The following is a 21,786-nucleotide window of genomic DNA, read 5'->3' as shown; positions in this document are numbered from 1 at the left end:
AATATTATCGTTATCGATGCAGAGTCGAAATACAGCTCATCGTATTTATACCAAAAAACTAGTATATTTGTAGGTATTTGCTGATAACCCGTCTGTAGCTTACATTTTGTATTGATATAGAAAGAAAACATAAACAAATAGAGGATTTGAAAATCATTGACTTTCTATTTAAAATGGATGAAGTTTGTCGCGTTTGCACAAGCAGCGCAGTCACTCTAGTGGATATATTCGCCAAGCGCGACCAATCCGACGAATCCGAGCCCTGTCTGGCCGAGATGCTGAACGAATGCGTTGACTGTCTCGTAAGACGCGACGATCCGTTTCCCAAACAAATTTGCTTATCCTGTGTGCTGGCTGCGCAAAATGCATATCGTTTCAAACGGAGGTGCGAGCAGAGCTATCAACACTTCTGTCAGCTGCTCCGCGAGGCGTGGCAATATCCGGAGTGCACCATCAAAGTAGAAGCTAAGGAAATTGAGGAAGAGGAGCGAGGAGTCAATAGAAACAATATAGAAGTGCACATAAAGAGCGAGGAGCAGGAGTTCATGGAACCGATAGCCAACTCAAACACCAGTGAACAGCTCAATGAATCAGTCCAACTGCAATCAAGTAAATCGGACAATGCTCAGCCATGTCCCGTTTGCTCAAAGGCTTTCACGAACCAAGGCAGCCTTAAGAGGCATATTCGGATTCATTCCGGCGAGCGACCCTATACCTGCATCTACTGCCAAAAGACCTTCAATCAAAGTGGTAACCTGCACAAACATATGAGATTGCACACAGGCGAGCGCCCGTTTAAGTGTGTCGAGTGCCCGAAGTCCTTCACACAGAGCAATCATCTGGCCAATCACATACGCATTCACATACGTTCATGGCAGGTTAAGGAGCGGCCTAGTCCTGTCGACAGACTATACAAGTGCACAGAATGCTCAAAGGCCTTCACTAGCAAATGGTATCTGCAGGAACACATACGCGCCCATGCCGGTGAACGTTCCTTCAAGTGTAGCCTTTGCCCCAAGACATTTCCGAGTAGCGCAGATCTGCAGCGGCACAGTCGGGTTCACTCTGGCGAAAGGCCGTATAAGTGCATGCACTGTCCAAAAACGTTTACCCAAATTGTTAATCTGGAAAGGCATAAACGTGTCCATTCTGGGGACCGCCCCTATCAGTGTCCACATTGTCACATGGCCTTCACGCAGAGCAGCCATTTGGTCAACCACATTCTCACTCATTCGGGAGAACGGCCTTTTCAGTGCTTGGAGTGCATGAAGAGCTTCACCCGGAAAGAGTATCTAGAAAAACATAGACGAATTCACTCATTTCCATAAGCAGGCATTCCAAAAAGTAAAGTAAAGTAATAGTTTAATACATAGTAAATAAATAAAAATTATGTTAATTTAAATTAGCGTTTTTAAATTTTCCGCGTCTATCGAAAGTAATCGATTGTTAACCATCCACAGTCTCTTTTGAGTTCCAACATGACAACGCGCTGTTAGTCTACTGTGAACCAACCGCGTTACAGCACCCCACTGCAAAGTTAGCTGCGACAGAAAAAGAGAATACAACATAAATCGGGACTGCGAGTCATTAAAATAAATAAATAACAATAACAAAAAATGTGAAAAATGCAATTAAGAAACTAGCACAGGCTATTTTTGTAATAAATTAATTTGCAATATAAAAATAATAAGAAAATAATAAAGCGAACTGTGACGTTGGTATATAAATAAAAATATATACATACACAACATACGCACATATGTGAGTGTGTAAGCGCGCGCGTATGTGTGTTTTTATGTGCACTGCGTTTCCTGCTGCATAATTCGCCAGCTATCTCTTTTATTTGGAATATATTTTGTATCAGGTGAGTGATTGGTAAATCAATGCAGACATGCATTTAATAAATGCGTATCAAATTGTTTGGGTCGCGTGCGCCCCATGACTCAATCACTATCGTCGATGCAGGTGGGACAACAAACAACAATACAAATTCTTAGTCATACACATTGCAAAGCCCACATAAGTGTTGTTATTTTTTTTTTTTTGCTTACCTCAATTGTTGGCGCCGTTTAGGTGCAAATGTACTCAAAATGCACTCGTGCGCTGCGTACATTTATCCACAGTCATAACAGACTTCAACCCGTTTACGGATATTCATCCGCCGTCATAACAGACTTCAAACTGCTCACAGTGATATTCTGTTAACATGAAAACGGTTATTGACGATCATAAAAAGAGCTACAGCATGGTGAATTGTGTAATTAGAACAAATTTAAGTGCATAGGAAGTTAAGTTAAAAGTCGCTGACTATAAGCAAACTAAATGAAATGCCAAAAGGCTGAAACGCTTAACTACGAAATTGGAATGCCAAACCAACCCCAGTGGGCTAAGGTCTGTCAGCGTAAATATATATGTGTGTGTGCATATGTGCATGTGTGCGAATGCGTTCATTCACTTCCAAATTAGCTTTTGCCTCGCTCTTCACTGTGAATTTATTGTTGTCATTTAGTGCGGCCTTCTCTACAGCGTAATTACGGTTATGGCTGCTTGTAGCATAGCATTCCTTCCCTCTCCCTCTCCCACACGATAACTGCGCAACTCTTTTCATTTGACTTCACTGCGAACTTTATCTATTTACATGCACCCAAATAACTGGTCGTACGTTCAGTTGTTCATTCTAGGTGCGCGTGCACCGAGCCAAACGTTTTTCGCTTATAACAAACAATAACAGAGTGAAGCCAAAGCAAAAAGCAACTACTACTCTACGTAGTCTTAATAGCCGCGCACAGATGTCAGCCAGCGCGAGCTTTTTTTCATAGTAACCTGATCTTTATTAGAAATGGGTTAAACTGTGCGAATCATGGGTTTTCGCAATGCACGAACTAATGGGTATTATTGGCAATAGCACATATCTAAATATATTATTTATCTTCAGCTTTTGACAGGCTCTTAAGTTATTTAAGTACTGAGCAATTAATAGTGTTATATAATATTTAGATGGGACTGCTTTGCTGTTTTGCAAAAGTTAATTATACGGCAAACTTATGTATGTTAAATAGACTTTCACGCTCGTTAAATAGATGAAATAGCTAACAGGCTAATATATCTGAGATTCCAATATCGTTTGTGAAGTATGAGTGTGAATCATAAATAGAAGTATTTTATCTTGAAATAAATGGCAATTAATGAATTACTGTAACAATACTTACTATGAATCATACTATTGTACATTTTTGATTCATTTTTTAATGCGCATATGCATTTTATAGATAGCCAACTGTATTTTTAGTACTCAACGCTCATTTGGACGCTTCTTTGCAGTAGGGACCTCTTGAAGGGTGCGGCGATTGAACAGAAGGAATTACGTAAAAGCTTTATATTATATTATGGTATAGAACTTGACCATCTACGCCGTATAGCAGCCTAAATGCTGACGTTATTTTAAAGATAGTTTGGTACTCAACACCAAAATAACACTTAAAATGAATTGACTCTAATCAGGAACTAGCACTTAATTTTTACTATAAGTTAGGTGCCAGAAAAATCCAGAAGCTCATCTCATATTTATAATTTTAAAGATAAATATATAATAGAATTACAGAAACAAATAAATGCCATTTTTTTGGCTAAAGTTCAACTTATTCTTATATAGAATTATATTAGACTAGCAATATTTTCAAACAAGAAGCACACGAGCTAATGAAAAGAAAATTAATAATAAAATGTATTATAATATACGTCAGAGGCTATAGTCAAATATGTAAAGCCTAATATAAGAGAGGTTTTTGAAGAATGTTTGAAGCTAAAAGCATCTAGAGTAATAAAATGGTATTATTTTTTTTTGAAAGATCATTAATAGCAAATTAAAATATTTATACTTATATAATTTGGCATAATCTCGCACAGTCATCTGTCTTATAAATAGGACGCTTTGCTATAGGTAGTTGTCAACAGTTCACAAGCGATTTTCACTTTCCAATTGCGCGTCACACGCAATGCTCGCCCGACATCCCGCTCACAGAGGCATTTCACTTAAATATGATTGAATCAGTTTAATTGATTACACAAACACAGATTCACACAAATGTGAGAAATGCCTGTGTGTGTGTTTAAATATGCTCAACATGATTTGTTGTTTACGCTTATGATTTTGCTGCAACGCTTGCAATTTGCAATTTGAGGGCAGGTCAGTGCAGACCAGAGTCTCAGCTGTGCTGGCAATAAGTGAATCTGTTATGTTTATATATATATATATATATAAAATAAATAAATAAATAAACATAAGCAACAACACCGATGAGGAACTGAAAAATTCTCGCACAATTAATGTACATTTGCATTACGCGCGCCTCTCTTTGCGCTTCACAAGACGCCGACGACACGCGTGTATACAAATAACACGCATATCACCTCGACATAACACAGGGAACACAATGAAGAATTGAATACCTGGGCTCGAGGTCTCGTGTAGAAATGTAAATGTAACTCACTCGCTCACTTACTTAGGCGGCCCTCTGCCGTATAAAATTACGTGCCGCTGCTTGTAGGCATCCGCCCACACCTTTTCCATCCGTCAGTATTGATTTTATGGTATTTTGTGCGTGGGCCAGAGTAACATATGACATTTGGAGTATGCATACATATATGATTCTGGATGCAGAAAATAGGAATCGGATTACAGAAGAGTATAATAGGATTAGTACCTTTTGAAAATGAAAACCCATGCCTAAGAGTTTTTAAAGCAATGCAGTTGAAATTTATTAAGGAATAAGATTGAATATGAACTTTTATTTAAGGAATATAAAGGATCCAACAGGTGCGAATCTAGCTATTTTTTCCACAAAAAGCTCTGTTATGTATTATGTTAGAAAATATAACACGAGCCTCTAAAGGTCTATTGAATGTATTTATTTCATGGACATATTATAATGCAATTTAATTTAAAAATTTAAATATTATAAATACTTCGCCTTTGCATTTCGATTTCAAGTGAAACTCAAATTGTTGTAATATTTTTAAAATCTAGCCTAGAGCTATTTTACAATTACTTTGAAGGTCTATAGCTATGCCGTATACTTCATAGCGTTATTATTATTAATAATAAAAGGAAAAGCCAAGCAAATTTATGGTAACTAAGAATCACATTTGACTCTCTATACATGGAAAACTTAATTGTGATGATTTGGCAAGACGAAAACTTTCTGAAAACCGTATTATGTTTCTTAGGTTAGTTGGGTTACTTTTCTATGTTAAAGGTCGGTAATAATATACTATAATATCAATGCACAGCAAAAATTATATTTTTGCGAAATCTTAAAACTTGACCCTTTTTATTTTCTTCAGAACCACTTTTATTTTATTCGTAAAAATAGCTAAAAAGTATTCTCTCAGTGTTTTCCTAAATTATGTCAAGTGAAAGTATGCTATATAAGCATATTTTCTGTTTATTTTGCTAGCTCTTAAAATTATTGAACACAAAGTCTGATTCAACTTTGTTAATGAAGATCAATATATACACTGAAAGTATTTGTAAAGTATTTAGGAAAAGAACATAATTTAGAAATAGATGCGAATCATAGATCTACAATATAAATAATTTGATAAATGAGAGCACAGATTTTAAGCGTAAATATATTTGAAGAAGTTTTTTTATATATTGTTCCTTTTTCAAGATATACACTTATAAAGCCATATGAATACAAAATTCGAATCAAAAAGGATATACAAACTTCTGTTTTCTAGTATATCCGATAAGATAGCGGTTAAGTCGCTTCTTTTCCCTTCTAGCCTATTCCAATTATGTCTTTTGTTACCTTACCACGATATTTGTCAAGTTTTGCTTTTGTACATATTGCTAACATGATTCTCTTGCAGCTGACGTTAAGTCTTTGCTAACTAACACTGAAAAATAGTTGCGTAGCGCTTGTCTCCCCTTCATAAGAATCTGCGCATTTCACTCCAATGAACCAACAAATGAGCCTATTCGAAGTATTGTGAGTATTTAAATAGAATTTCGATTAGCCAATTATTTGATTTGCATGCGTTCAAACGTAGCTAGATTGCATGAGTGGAACTTCTGAAGAACGTATCGAATATTATAACTCTATACATATATAAAGTATTCGAATGATAGATCACATATTCCTATGCCAATCAGCAACCTGGAGAACTCTCATATCGCTGTTTTTGGTGGTGCTTGTTTGGGGCCCCCCTACAAAATGTTTTGCTATTTTCATGGACACAAAAATATTATTGCTCGAATGTTCATTTTTTTTATCTTTCAAGTGTGGAATCTATAATGGGATGTTAAGACCATACAGGGTTAACATGTCTAATGTCAACCGTGAGCTGACACTTTTATAGCTGTGAAATTTGTATAGAATTATAGTTTACAGCAAATATAAAATATAATGAAGTAATTGCGTTTTGTTGTTAAGCAATAGCGAGATTGATGTTGAATTTAACATTTGTATGTAAAGATCGAAATATTGTTAAGCTAATATAACTAGCTTAACATACTGAAAAGGGTGTGGACGTAATAATATATATATATATATATAATATTTTATATAAACATATGCCTAAATATGTATAAATATAATAAATACACTGAGTAACATTGATATTCGTTCTTTTATTTTTTTTTTATTTTTAAACTTTTTATCCGGTTTATGTATAAACTTTGTTAGTTATATCAAATATATTGATATATACCTCATAAGTAAGTTTTTTTTTTTCAAATTACAATTAATTTTATATGTTGAAGTTGAAAAAAAAACAAGTAAGAAAGCTCTAGTCGAGACTGCTCGACTACGAGATCCCCTGAACCCTTGGAGCAATAGATATTTCAATAATTTTTCGCGTCTTTCAGCTTACATAAGAAACACGACACGAACTGCGAACTGCGACACACATACACTCACACATGCATACACACACAAACGCACACACAGGCACACATACACACACACGCATACAGACACACATACACACACACACACACACGCATACACACACACATACACATACACACACACATACACAAACACATACACACACATACACAAACACATACACACACAAGCACCCACGCATAAACACGCATGGGCTGCAGTGTGCGCTTACTATGAGAACTTAATTGTTTAATAACTTTTTTTATGGACGTACGATCTTCATGAAACTTTCAGATTATGATTATAACATGGATATGCATGTGATTGCCAAAGCACAAGTCTCTAGTATTTGAAATACGCTTTTTACAAAAGTGAGGGTGAGGGGGTGAATTTAGAGGTGGGGGGTAAATTTTAACAAAAACCGAAATTGTATAAATTGCATGCAAGCATACATTAAAAATTTGGAGACTCTAGCAATAAAGGTGTAGAAGATATAATTTTATAACTGGTTTTCGATAAGGTTTTTTATCGATAAAAAAGATCGGGATGAGTTATCGATTTTTAATGATAAACTTGATATGCGCGCTGTAATTACGGACATTCTAAAAAAAATTTGAAGTCTCTAGCTCTTATATCTTCTGAAATCGACGCGTTCATACATACGGACAGACGGACAGACAGACGGACAGGGCCAAATCAACTCAGCTCGTCACCCTGATCAAGAATATATATACTTTGTGGGGTCTGCCACGCCTCCTTCTCCCTGTTACATACATTTCAACAAAACCATTATACCCTGATTTCCCATTGAAAATGGGTTCAGGGTATAAAAAAAAAAAAAAAACGAATATCAATATTACTCACTGTAAATAAATATGTGAGTATGTCGTATTCGGCTGTTATTTGAAGGTGGCTGATAAAGTTTTTACCAATCTTATCAATAGTTTATTGGTTTGCTGAGTCAGCTATGCAATATATGGATAAGATTATTAGAATTCCCTGGCTAACGATTCGTCATGTGGGCTAACAAAAATTATAAAAAACAAGTAAGAAAGCTCTAGTCGAGACTGCTCGACTACGAGATCCCCTGAACCCTTGGAGCAATAGATATTTCAATAATTTTTCGCGTCTTTCAGCTTACATAAGAAACACGACACGAACTGCGAACTGCGACACACATACACTCACACATGCATACACACACAAACGCACACACAGGCACACATACACACACACGCATACAGACACACATACACACACACACACACACGCATACACACACACATACACATACACACACACATACACAAACACATACACACACATACACAAACACATACACACACAAGCACCCACGCATAAACACGCATGGGCTGCAGTGTGCGCTTACTATGAGAACTTAATTGTTTAATAACTTTTTTTATGGACGTACGATCTTCATGAAACTTTCAGATTATGATTATAACATGGATATGCATGTGATTGCCAAAGCACAAGTCTCTAGTATTTGAAATACGCTTTTTACAAAAGTGAGGGTGAGGGGGTGAATTTAGAGGTGGGGGGTAAATTTTAACAAAAACCGAAATTGTATAAATTGCATGCAAGCATACATTAAAAATTTGGAGACTCTAGCAATAAAGGTGTAGAAGATATAATTTTATAACTGGTTTTCGATAAGGTTTTTTATCGATAAAAAAAGATCGGGATGAGTTATCGATTTTTAATGATAAACTTGATATGCGCGCTGTAATTACGGACATTCTAAAAAAAATTTGAAGTCTCTAGCTCTTATATCTTCTGAAATCGACGCGTTCATACATACGGACAGACGGACAGACGGACAGACAGACGGACAGGGCCAAATCAACTCAGCTCGTCACCCTGATCAAGAATATATATACTTTGTGGGGTCTGCCACGCCTCCTTCTCCCTGTTACATACATTTCAACAAAACCATTATACCCTGATTTCCCATTGAAAATGGGTTCAGGGTATAAAAAAAAAAAAAAAACGAATATCAATATTACTCACTGTAAATAAATATGTGAGTATGTCGTATTCGGCTGTTATTTGAAGGTGGCTGATAAAGTTTTTACCAATCTTATCAATAGTTTATTGGTTTGCTGAGTCAGCTATGCAATATATGGATAAGATTATTAGAATTCCCTGGCTAACGATTCGTCATGTGGGCTAACAAAAATTATAAAAAACAAGTAAGAAAGCTCTAGTCGAGACTGCTCGACTACGAGATCCCCTGAACCCTTGGAGCAATAGATATTTCAATAATTTTTCGCGTCTTTCAGCTTACATAAGAAACACGACACGAACTGCGAACTGCGACACACATACACTCACACATGCATACACACACAAACGCACACACAGGCACACATACACACACACGCATACAGACACACATACACACACACACACACGCATACACACACACATACACATACACACACACATACACAAACACATACACACACATACACACACAAGCACCCACGCATAAACACGCATGGGCTGCAGTGTGCGCTTACTATGAGAACTTAATTGTTTAATAACTTTTTTTATGGACGTACGATCTTCATGAAACTTTCAGATTATGATTATAACATGGATATGCATGTGATTGCCAAAGCACAAGTCTCTAGTATTTGAAATACGCTTTTTACAAAAGTGAGGGTGAGGGGGTGAATTTAGAGGTGGGGGGTAAATTTTAACAAAAACCGAAATTGTATAAATTGCATGCAAGCATACATTAAAAATTTGGAGACTCTAGCAATAAAGGTGTAGAAGATATAATTTTATAACTGGTTTTCGATAAGGTTTTTTATCGATAAAAAAAGATCGGGATGAGTTATCGATTTTTAATGATAAACTTGATATGCGCGCTGTAATTACGGACATTCTAAAAAAAATTTGAAGTCTCTAGCTCTTATATCTTCTGAAATCGACGCGTTCATACATACGGACAGACGGACAGACGGACAGACAGACGGACAGGGCCAAATCAACTCAGCTCGTCACCCTGATCAAGAATATATATACTTTGTGGGGTCTGCCACGCCTCCTTCTCCCTGTTACATACATTTCAACAAAACCATTATACCCTGATTTCCCATTGAAAATGGGTTCAGGGTATAAAAAAGCTGCATAAAATCGGTTTATATACATATTCCAGCCATCAAGCAACGTCAGAGTTTGCCTTTAAACCCTAGACTGTTCATTCTTATCAGTTGGCTTTACAAATAACATATGTTCCCTCTCAATGTTTGGCTGATAGGGCTATGTACACTCGCAACTGTTTATGCTTAATAAAACCAATTTGAAGGTAAATTGAAAACAGAAAACCAAAAATATATGTGCAACAGCTGGTAATAGGCATCACTTAGCGTTCCGTCAATTTGAGCTTATTCCATCTGTTTGGCAATTTATTTGCATCTTCTTGACAGGCCAGTAAACACCTTTGTTTTGTTTACACCTGAGCTGTTCTTTTAATGAACACTAATAGCAGCTAACTGGCAATTAATTGAGTCGAGGTGTGCATATTTTAAGTAAAGTGAGAGAGTTTTTTTTTTTTTTTTTAATTTGGAGACAGCATTTAAATTGTGTTTGTAATTTAACTATTATTTATTGAGGGTCTTGTGAAATAGTTGAGGATCAAACAGAGCATAAGTATAAAAAACGTATACATATAAATCAAAAGCAGAATTAATAAATGAATGAAAGATAAACAAAGTTAGACAGGGAGATAAGAAAAGAGAGTGCCAGCGAGTGCATTAGAGCTAGACCCGTGGCAGCAAAGATAAGGTCTATGTGCTTGTCAGCAGACCTTGCTGATAAAATGGTATATATTTGAAAGTATCTATAAATAAATAGTAAATATACGCAGAATTAAATGGGAAATGAAATGAAAGATAGTTCAGGTGCACAGGTCTAAAAAAATAAATAAGAAAAAGTAAGGCGAAGTCAAAGATTAGAGATCTTTGACTGAGAGAGATAAAAACAAAATACACGGTTCAAAATTATTTTGTGTGTTAGAGTATGATCTAATTTTAGGTCACATAACAACTTACATACATATATCGAGACATACTTTCTAAGATGAGCAAACAGTGCTAAGTCAACCCAGCTGTTAATCTTGATAGGGAATATATATGAATATATAAACTTTATGGGATGGGAGGTATGACATTCGAATGTTACGATATAAGCATACACTCTGAACGCTCCTTAAAAGAGCTCACTGATACATATAAATATAATAAAATGGAGAATTTTGAGTACGTAAGTAAATCCTGAAGGCCTACCTAAATTAAAAAAATTAAATTAAATAAATAATTAATAAATTTAACTGAAAGCAATAAAAAAGCTATAGTTATAAGGTTTTAATTTAAATTTAATTTTTTAGTGAAGTGAATCACATTCATATAAATTGTAATATTAAAATAATTTTAAAATACTTATTTTTTAATATTAATAATAGGCTAACGTTTGAACTCTTTTTGCAATGTTTAAGCAATGAACACAATTAACGCTCAATAATACATATAGATATAGATTTCAGTTGTCGCACTGAACTTTTAATTGAAATTTTAAAACTACATATATAATATACGTATATTACGCCCCTTATTTGGGGTCGCACTTGTGGGCGGATTTGAGTACTCCCTTTACACGAACTTAGGCTTCCATTTTGTAAATATAGTATAAGTGACAAATTCCTATTGGCTGCGTATTGTCACTGCCCAAAAGCTCAAACTAATTTAATTATTAATCATTAATTGGCCGTAGTCGTGTGCTATGAATTTTTAGGGTTACGCTAATTGTATGTGAAATGAAAGAAAAACAATTCGCAATGCTGAAAAAACGTGCACACTTCATGCTTTTCAAGTTAAGGTATCGTGACAAGATCCATAAATTTATGTATATATACATATAGTTATATGTATATCTGTTTGCACTATCAGCGTGTGTAAATATTGAAGAGCTCTCACGATCGTACGTTCAACTGTAGACCCTGATCGTCACAACCCCTCTCAATCACAGAAAACCAGTCTATTGTAACTTGGCTGCGAGCGCCACAAACTAGTTTTCGCTTTGATTGTTTCGCTTTTGATTTTTAAAACTCTCTTCTGCCTTATGGAGAAGAGAAACAATCGCTAAGATATGAACAATCGTTGAAAGCAGCTGTTGCTTTTATTTTATCTTAAATTGGTTAAAAAACGCAAAACATTTTTTCAGTATATACAAAAAACAAAACAGGGCTAAGCACTTTAGTAGTATTAGCAGCAGATGTAAATAATTATATAGCTGGATATAAAAATGTAGTTAGCACAATCGTTAAATTCTGATACACTTATAAATGGATTAAACAGTTGTTAAATTAAAATTGTTGCTCGTGCTACCCTCTCTCGTGCTAGCCTACAGCAATACAGCATGTTGTATATATATATGTAATAATTACTCACAATTTTTGCCAATTATTTGCTATAATTTATTATAAAGGCGGCAAACGCCAGCTCGATTTTAATTGAGGCCTGAGCAAAGAAGAGAGCAAAAAAAAAAAAAAAATGTCTGAAATATGTAGACATACATGGACAGTTATCTTTATATCATACCGCATGTATGTTTGTATGTGTATATATACAACTTGTACCGCCTGCTGATCCAACGCTTAAATTTATTTCAATTTTATTTCAACAGCCAAATGGTTTTTGTTTACAGAAGCGACGCGCCTTTAATAAGCGATGTGGGCATATGTATATGTAGCATATATGTATATGTTTATTTGCATATGCACATCTACACACACACATGTGCTTGTATTCAACGCTAATTAATTGTTTTTGAACTATTGTGAAACAAACTTTTTCATAGGCTTTCTTACTCGCATATGTGTGTTCTTTTGCACTGCTTGCCATGACGTATACGCAGCGTGCTCTTCAGTGAGCACTGCTTGACAGCGTAGTAATTATCAATCGCTGTTAAAGTTAATGTCGTTAACAGTACCGATCAGAGATGAGCATGTGTTAACAGAATAATAACAGTGTGCAAAATGCCCAAAGCAAGAGTTTCAAAAGCAAGTTTTTGGAAATTGAAAAAAGAGTTTTAAAAATATATAAATTAAATTCTATTAATTAACAAATAGTTATTTTGTTCATATATATATATATAAACTATAAAATGTATTTTATATATGTATATAATTAAAAATTTAAGTAGTATTGGAGCTATACACTGAGCTTTGACTTAAACAATATCTGAAAATTTTACAGAAAATATATATATATAATATGTGTGACTAAAAATAAGAAACATTTCATAATTATTTGAAGTAAATAATAAAAACCCGAAAATACTTATAATAATGATTAATGTATTATAAAATAATACGCAGATACATTAGTCTATGAAATGTAAAATTCAAAGTACAGTTCATATTAGCCTTAATGAATGTGCATGAGTAAGCACTATTTACATAATATATATTTATATTTATATATATGTATATGCAGATGTAAGCATGCGCATCACCAGCGCGAGTTGCAGCGCAGTTAGTTAACAGAGTGCTTGTTGCTGCGCTACGCACAGCTGGGCATGAGAGATACTTGTTCGTTAACAGTCTGGATCGCAACAGGTTCTCTCGCTCTCCCTCTCGTGTCTTTTGATTTAGTATAGCCAGAGTCGGCGTCGCGTTATGATCAGCTCCGGTGCGTTGGCACGCGTTATCTAACTACGGCACAAACACAAACCGAATCGACAAGCAAACAAACTCATAAATAGTACACACAGTGCCGACAGTATCTATAGAAAATACATATATGTACATATAAAATATAAGAAATAATAAAAACAAAAGTCGCTGTATCTGTGCTCGCGTGCGTGTGTGTGTAGGTGTGTGAGTGTGCGTGCGTGCACACTATTTTCGACTCTTGGGCTTCTTGTAATGTGAAAAGACAGCTAAATAATAGGCGCAAGAGTCTAGTTAAAATGTCAGGGACGCTGCAAGCGGCTCTATATATCTATTTGTTGAGTATTACGAGTCTTATTATGAGTTAAGCAGCTATTGACACATGTCAAAAATGCATTGCACGGTGGGTGTTACAGACTATCTTTACCTTTATTTCTCTTTCCCTCGCTCTCTCTCTCTCTCTCTCTCTCTCTCTCTCTCTGTCGATCTCTTTCTATCTGTATTTCTCTATAGTTGTTCGCCACTCTGGTCTTATAATCATATTCGCCCTTTGGCCTCGCATTGGGGTCTATTTAACGAGCAATATATGTAAATATTTCCGGTCTAATAAGCAGCTTAACCATAGGCCAGTGGCGGCCCCTTATTACAGGGTATACAGTTGCTAAAAGGAAAAAGCCTTTTGCAATTGAAACAGTTGCTGCGCTTTGTCTTTCGCTCGTTTCGTTTATCTTATCGCTAGGCGGCTATACTAAAGTTGTTCTAGAAAGCAAAAGCAAACGCAAACGCAAATATGAAAAACAAAATTTCTAGCCTTTTTTTAGAGGGTTTCATCATGCTTGAAAGTGTTGCCAAACAGCAAAATAAAAATGAAAATATATAAAGGAAATTTGGTGCATTGCGCGAGATTTTGACCTATATAAATTATTTTATAGAACATTTTTTATTAAAATAAATTGTGTTACATTTATATAGAACAACAAAAATTGTGTAAAGCATTTGGATATTTCCTCTCTGATTGCGGCTTAGCATTGGGCAAGATATTAGCGTAAATAATTATTTTCTATACATGTCAGATTTTATTAAAGTAAACTGTTATATTCATATACAAAAAGTATAATATTAATGAAAAAATGTTAAAAAAAAAAAAATAAAGAAAATAGAGTAAAATATATTATTATATTTACAATCACATGATATTCATTTATGAAGGGCTAAAAAAAAAGTGCATTCTTATCTAAACCCAAATCATTTTGTTGAATCATTAATATATCTATCTAATCTTTCACATATCAACATATATATATATATTTATTTATTTATTTACATTTATATTTATATATTATATAAAAAAGAAAAGAACCGACTTCTATCATAGACATACGCCTCTCCAAATTCTGCAAGTAGCCTTTTTGAGTACTTTGGGTACTTTAACCGTTTCCCCTACGGCCAAAAGGGGAAATTGCCGGCCATTAAACGAGCATTAGCATTAGGTAAGGCCTGTGACTGGACGCCACACGTAGTCTTCCAGCAGCGAGTGCTTATCAGTGAAAAGTAATAGAAAGAGGCAATGCGCAAGGAAACGCTCTAGCGTATCGCAAAGGCAATAACAATATAAACAATAATAATTACAATTATACTTAATTGAAATTAAGCGCGTGACATGCTTAACTCATCTGCGGCTCAAGCTTAGCCCTTTTTGCTGATGCTTGCGATTCGGACACGTCTCATGCATTTCAATTGGCCAATATTGAGTGTGTATGTGTGTGTATATGTGTGTGTGTGGAAGAACGTACTGAATTGATTGGTCAGTTGATTGTTTGTTGTTCTTTTGTTTGTCGCCCGCTGTCAATTCCAGTTGTGGCTGGAATGGACGACATTTATATCGATCCACATACATATATGTGTATGTCTGTATGTATACATATATAAGTCTCACCCTCTATTCAGTTTGTTTGCACATATTTTGATGGATGGGCCTGGGGCAATCGTTGCAATGCTAATACTGCTAAGCCACTAGTAAGACACTCGCCGTCTGGCCTTTCGCGGCCCTCGTTGATGGATGTTATGCAGTCGGCGTTGCGACCCACAAGACCCGTGCACTCACTCAAATTTCCATCAAGAGGGGTACTCAATTTAGCACGACTTGAATATGGTTTAAAATAGTTGTAGATCTTTGTAGGTAGAGTGTCGGGAAAAGTGGGAAATCTTCAAAGAACATTCGCTTTTCTTTATATTAAAGTAAAATCTATATATGGTATATATAATATCGTATATATTCGTCTATATTCATATCTTGAACTATTTATTTAGGAAAACTAAATTGAGCGAATAGACAGATGAATGAATTGCTTACAATAAATATCAACAAACTTTGAATTTTATTCGAAACAAATGGAAAAAATTAACTGAAATGTGGCATATTTTATTTGTAACTCGTCCGTTGATTAATTATCCAATTAGACCAGCTGGTCTAGTTAGACAATTGAGCAATTCTGACAAGGGTTGAAGTCTGGGCTAGTCTATGACTGTTGGGATGTTGTCTTAGACGAAGGTTAGAACTGCTTCAAATATAATAAGTTTAATTGCTTAAATATTAATATTTTAATGACTATACATAGAACTATACTATACTATGACTATACATAGAACTACGTGTCGTTGATGCAAAAATGTGTGAAATAGTAAAATTCGTTAAAAAAGAAGTTATGAATATTAAAAAAATATATATATACCTAAAAATATGTATATACCTAATAATTAAAATAATTAGAACGCAATACATTAAACTATGTTTATGGATGCGAAAAACCTGAAAGCAGGAAGTATACTTGATATTTAATTGTATTAAAGATAATATGTCCCATGAAATAAAATAAAAATAATAAATATATAAACTATACATATTTATTATTATACCTTGCACCCATTGAGAATGGGAAATGAGGGTATAATATGTTTGTTGTATTTTATTTTATATGGAACATTTTATTCTGAATAAATTTAAATACATTTGTGTTGTTAATTGTCATTAATATTGAAATGTATAGGAAGAAACAACATTGAGGAAAAAAAAATATTTTAAAACAAAAATCCTCATTTATATATTCCTAAAATTTAAATAATTGATTGATTTATGAATTATAAGAACGTTTGACAAATAAAGCTCTAAACTATAAAGCATGTTTATTTACTTTATTTGAACCTATCAAACATGTTTCAAGCTAAATATCTAGCATTATTTGAGATAATTTCGAGAGACAACAAAAATTTGAAAAATAAAATATATTTATAGCTACAATTTCAGCACGAAACACTAAATCTATGAACAAAAGAAATTGTTCTACATAAGCAAATTGTATTTATTTTAAGTAAATGAATTTTGATAGCTTAAATTTGAACACTAGACTAAAAATATGAATGAAATCTATTTTATTTAAATAGGTAAAAATTTAAATCTAAAATATTAACACTCGCATAAATATGTGAATTTGCTTTGGAAACGCCCAGAGACAATGCTATATATATATTTTATTATGCATTTGCCAAGAATTCAGAAACATAAAAATGTATATATTGATGTGTGTATAACGTTTATGACTTTGCATGCTAGTTTCCGATGGAAAAGCTTTTGGTTTGCCGCTCGAATACCCCTAAGTCGGCGTCTATTTGCGCTGTGTCTGCTACACACAGAGAGAGAGCGAGAGAGAGCGAGAGCGAGAGAGCGCGAGAGAGAGAGAGAGGAAGATATTTATATACTATATATATTTGCATTTGTTTTTAGCGACCCCAGACGAGACCCAAATGTTTATTCAAATGACAAAAGGGTGTTTGTCAATGTTGTTTTTGTTGTTGTTGTTCGCTTTGTATTGGTTTTTTTCGTTTGGCAGCCTTGATCAATTATTAATTAACTTGTCAAATAATAATATGCCATAGTGTTAATATCTTGTTTCTCTTCTTTTGAATTCGATTTGCAGCTAATTTAATATAGAATGTTACCCAGCCTGCACACCTTGATGCGTTGCTCGAAGCGTGTGCTGCAGTCGCCGCTGGATGCGGTCAAGATGCACAGCTCCACGGGCCACAGCAAGGCGCCCGGCGTCGGCATATATGGACCCTTTACGCCGGCGAACGATCTGAGCTGCTCGGGCCGTGGCGATTGCGTGAACAACACCTGCGTCTGTGACATACGCTATGCGGGCGATGAGTGCGACTTCTTCAATCTGTCCTACTATGCGGGCATCTCCACCGTCTTCTATGTGGTGGCTCTGGTCTCGGTCATTCAGCTGCTCATCTGCATTGTCGCCGAGTATCAGCGGCTCAAGCAGCCGTCGATTCTGCGCGCCTGCCGCATCACCACCCAAAAGTTGCTCTACTTTATGGTCTTTGTGGCTTCTTCGCTACGCGGCGCCTACTTTACCACACCTGTAAGTAACACAATCAATTATTGTTTGAAATTCACATTGTTTAATTAATTTATTCTTCTATGCACAGCTCGATCTGCAGCCCCAGTGGGCAGTCACCCTGATGTCCGCTTATTATCCGCTGCTGATGACCTGCGCCTCTCTCATCGTCTGCATGTGGGCCGAGGTGAGTCAAGTCGAGGTTTTGTCAATGAGTTGATGAAGCGATCAAGCAAGAGAGAAAATAATAAGCGATCAATGCGAAGAAATCAATCAAGATGTTTTAAAGAGATTTTTTTTTTTTTAATTTTAAATAATAATACTAGTAATAATAATATTATTAATATTACTAGTAACAATACAATCATAATAATAAGAAATAATAATAATAGTCATAGTAATAATAATATTTTAATATGTTATATTCCAAAATTATTGTGGTCTATTTTTGTTTAACTTTTCACAAAACGTTTATTAAATATTTTACGATTTAAATTGAATAGCTAAATATGCTTTAAAAAAATTGATTTGGAGAAGATTGAGCTATTTCTCGTTTAAAGTTTATAAACGAGTTTATAAAATATCTTTGATTTTAAATGATTGCTAAGTAACTAAGTATGCTGTTAAGAATATATAAATATAAAGGATTGATTTTTCTTTGATATTAGCTAATTAGCTGAATATGTTATATTTACTAACAATGATATATGAATATTTAAAAAGATTGATTTCCAAACTTTTTAACCTTTTTTGATAGATTATAATTAAATTTTCAAGCCTCCGACTTAGTTTATATTTTATTAAACATGCTAATAAGAATGTTTTATCTATGCAGAAAACAAGATTATCATACATAAAGTATTTATATTTGCTTTTAGCAAATAATCTTTACATTTTCTACTCGTTTAAAACAGGATTTAGATTCATTCAAGTTGAGAATTATTCAGAATTTTCCCTTCAATCAATGCTATGGCAATTAAAATATATAAAACTTAATTAAATATGTGCAACATTTTTTTAAATGCAAATCGTTAGAGCATTTAAATTAGGTAAATAAATCAGATTCTGTCACTTTTTCCAAGCTCGCGGTTTCCCATCAGATATTTCTCTTAATTATTATATGATCGTAACTATATGAATAAACTTGATATTCGTTTAAAGTCACACACAAATTCTTAGCGAGTATATAGGTTTGCTATATTTATGATATATGACATATGCTCACCGTCCAAATCAACGCTCTTCTATAGCCTGCTTCGTAGTCTCTAGAAAAATGTTCCAACACCAAATGAATTTCACTCCTAAATCCTACATGTCTTAATAGCAGCTAATTAGCTTAACAAATAAATTATACAGAAGCTTAACCGACTTTATATATAGAGTTTTGTAGACCATAATCTTAGCATTGATACGCATAAACACGCTAAACTTTGTGAGATATAGCCATAAATGTAGAGCCTTCAAGATTGCCGATAAAACGAGAAAGAGCTTTTGTATTAGCAAAATATGTACTGGCGACTCTTTCTATCTAATCTTGAAATAATTAACTATGAGCGTCACAAGTGGAATGAGAAAATGTTTAGCTATCATGTGAGCATTGTTTACCAAAATGGATCCAATCTTATCTGAATTTGAACTCGCACTCGTCCCGCTGAGAGCCAAAGCTACGAAGTGGTTCTCGCGCTCATGCCGCTTGCCATCCGAAACAATCTCAAGTGCAACAATTATTTGAGTGCGAATGTACTCGAAGTTTTTCCCTATGCACAATTACAATTGTTTTTTCAACGCCTCGCCATATCGCAATGATAGGCAACCGCAATTTATCGCGACCATTAATTAAACTTAGGTGGGAACGTTTGAAAGTCGCGTACATGCGCACTTGCCAGCTTATTTACCATATATATAAGTATGTATCGAATAAGCAATATACATACATACATACATACATATATATTTTCATTCTTACTCTTGTTTCTTTTTAGATATTTCACTTGCGCGACATACGCTGGGAGAAGTCGCAGTTTCTGTCGAAGAGCTTCCTAGGCTTTGTCGCCTTCAACTTCTTTCTGTACAGCCTATTTGGCATTGAGGTATTCAGTTCGCTGATAAATTCGGAACGTCGCGATTATGCGCACATCTTCAATGGCTGTTATGCTGTGCTCCTGCTGATTGTGGTTATCTTCTTTCTGATTTACGGAGTGGAGGTGTTCTTTAAGTTACGTGGCGGTTTTGTCTACGACCAGACGGGCAAAATACTTGGACCCAGCGAGGCAATTGTGAATGCCTCGCAGCTCCATCAGTCGCGTCTCGGGCTGCTCAGCCAGGCCATAATGCTGATTGTGATTGTTGGATTTCTTACCTCCGAAACGCTAGGTGACTTATGGAAGGGCAAGTAAGTAGTGCGATTTCAATATGAAAGTGATCATAACTCTAGTGATCTGTTCGTCTTCTGGTGTATAGAGTGCCCGTGAATTCGCGAAACTGGTATGATATCATCTTTCGTATTGCCGAAATAGGCGTCGCTTTGTGGTTTCCCTGCTGCCTGTGGAACTCTATGGCACCCGAACAGCTCTGGATACTGAATCCACGCAAGCTGCTGTCCCGTCAAATCGATCCATCGATACCCACGCTCGATGCCGACAGCAATAAATTGTCGCCCGAAGAGGGGCAGACGTTCCTGAGCAAAAAGGACTGCTGGATATGCTATGACAGCGATAAACCGGAACCGCTCATTCAGCCCTGCCGCTGCACTGGCGATGTCAGCTCTGTGCACCACGAGTGCCTCAAACGTTGGCTAGTCGAGAGTTGTGGCATCAACAACGAGGCGCAGCTGGCCTGCAAGGTTTGCTCACATCCCTACGAAATCGAGAAATCGAAAAAGTAAGTAGACTCAACTGGAGCAATTCACGTGTTCCATTTCTAACATAACTCCATCCTGCAGACTCGAGTGGGACAAGGGATTTACCATACAGCATTGGATGAAGACCGTCATATTGATCACGCTAATGTGTGTGACGGGTGCCACAGCCTGGGCCATCATTCAAATGTATGTGGATCCGCTGGTGCGTGTCCTCACCGTTGGCGTCGCTGTGCTCATTGGCTATGTGTGCGTCAAGTGTCTTGGCGAGAATACGGTGGTGGCCTACCAACGTGCCAAGGTTAGCTCCATCAACATTGTGACTAGCTCCGAAATGGAGAAACTGCATACCATATGCGAGGATGTCAGTTCAGCTAGCACCTCAGCGGCGGCAGCTGCATCGCAGGCCGCCTCCTAAAACGCAAGTCGGCAGTTGAAGTCTATGCCATAAGGAAACATCATACCCATACACAAATGCCAATGCAAATGCAAACACGGCGTATACATATATACACATATATATATACGCATTTAAATGCGTATATATACACAGTCAGACGATAGACACGACACGAACGATATAGTTTATTAGGTTTAGCGCCCTTTTTGCACACATTTTTGCTCAAGGCCCCCTCCAGAAAACAAAACTCTTCCCCGCAAACTGTGTACATAGGTTTTAAGTCATTTAGTATGTAGGATAATGTTTCGAAACAAAAATCAAAAAGCAAAAAAAAAAAAAATCGAGTCAATTTTGTCACTCAAAATAACACGCATTATTCCAAACGGTACATGTATTGAAACAAAACAAAACAACTGAAAAATCAAGCCAAATATTATATAATCTGTGTACCACATACATAAGCCAGTATCAATTATCTTACACAAATTACGGAGAACGTTTTGAGATTATGATTACGATAGCATACACAGACACAC

General features: G+C 35.5%; 2 protein-coding genes and 1 long non-coding RNA gene across 5 annotated transcripts; 2 read left to right on the top strand and 1 right to left on the bottom strand.

The window, feature by feature from the left end:
* Positions 1 to 50: 50 nt before the first annotated feature.
* Positions 51 to 6,623, top strand: LOC108611512 (uncharacterized). Its single transcript, XM_089465063.1, has 3 exons — positions 51 to 1,864; positions 5,875 to 5,993; positions 6,055 to 6,623. The coding sequence occupies exon 1, from the start codon at positions 174 to 176 to the stop codon at positions 1,326 to 1,328; it is 1,155 nt and encodes a 384-aa protein (XP_089321189.1). The 5' UTR covers positions 51 to 173; the 3' UTR covers positions 1,329 to 1,864; positions 5,875 to 5,993; positions 6,055 to 6,623.
* On the top strand, positions 1,723 to 21,617 carry LOC108611511 (uncharacterized). Of its 3 annotated transcripts, none has more exons than XM_089465060.1 (6): positions 1,723 to 1,864; positions 17,568 to 18,017; positions 18,085 to 18,180; positions 19,976 to 20,385; positions 20,454 to 20,873; positions 20,935 to 21,617. In XM_089465060.1, the coding sequence occupies exons 2-6, from the start codon at positions 17,583 to 17,585 to the stop codon at positions 21,266 to 21,268; spliced, it is 1,695 nt and encodes a 564-aa protein (XP_089321186.1). In that variant the 5' UTR covers positions 1,723 to 1,864; positions 17,568 to 17,582; the 3' UTR covers positions 21,269 to 21,617. The 3 variants fall into 3 exon arrangements, with proteins under 3 accessions (XP_089321186.1, XP_089321187.1, XP_089321185.1); XM_089465061.1 differs by lacking the exon at positions 1,723 to 1,864 and adding an exon at positions 5,869 to 5,993; XM_089465059.1 differs by lacking the exon at positions 1,723 to 1,864 and adding an exon at positions 13,532 to 13,996.
* LOC149269934 (uncharacterized) lies at positions 14,705 to 16,496 on the bottom strand. Its single transcript, XR_016269345.1, has 2 exons — positions 15,530 to 16,496; positions 14,705 to 15,454 (listed from the first exon to the last, which is right to left on the bottom strand). It is a non-coding gene; the product is annotated as an uncharacterized LOC149269934 (long non-coding RNA).
* Positions 21,618 to 21,786: the final 169 nt, after the last annotated feature.

The sequence above is a fragment of the Drosophila arizonae genome, chromosome 3, assembly GCF_054131065.1.
Source record: "Drosophila arizonae isolate 15081-1271.41 chromosome 3, UAZ_ARI_1.0, whole genome shotgun sequence".
In the NCBI taxonomy this organism is placed as follows: domain Eukaryota; kingdom Metazoa; phylum Arthropoda; class Insecta; order Diptera; family Drosophilidae; genus Drosophila; species Drosophila arizonae.
Note: the sequence above shows the minus strand (reverse complement) of the source record. Positions and strands in the feature narration are given on the sequence as shown.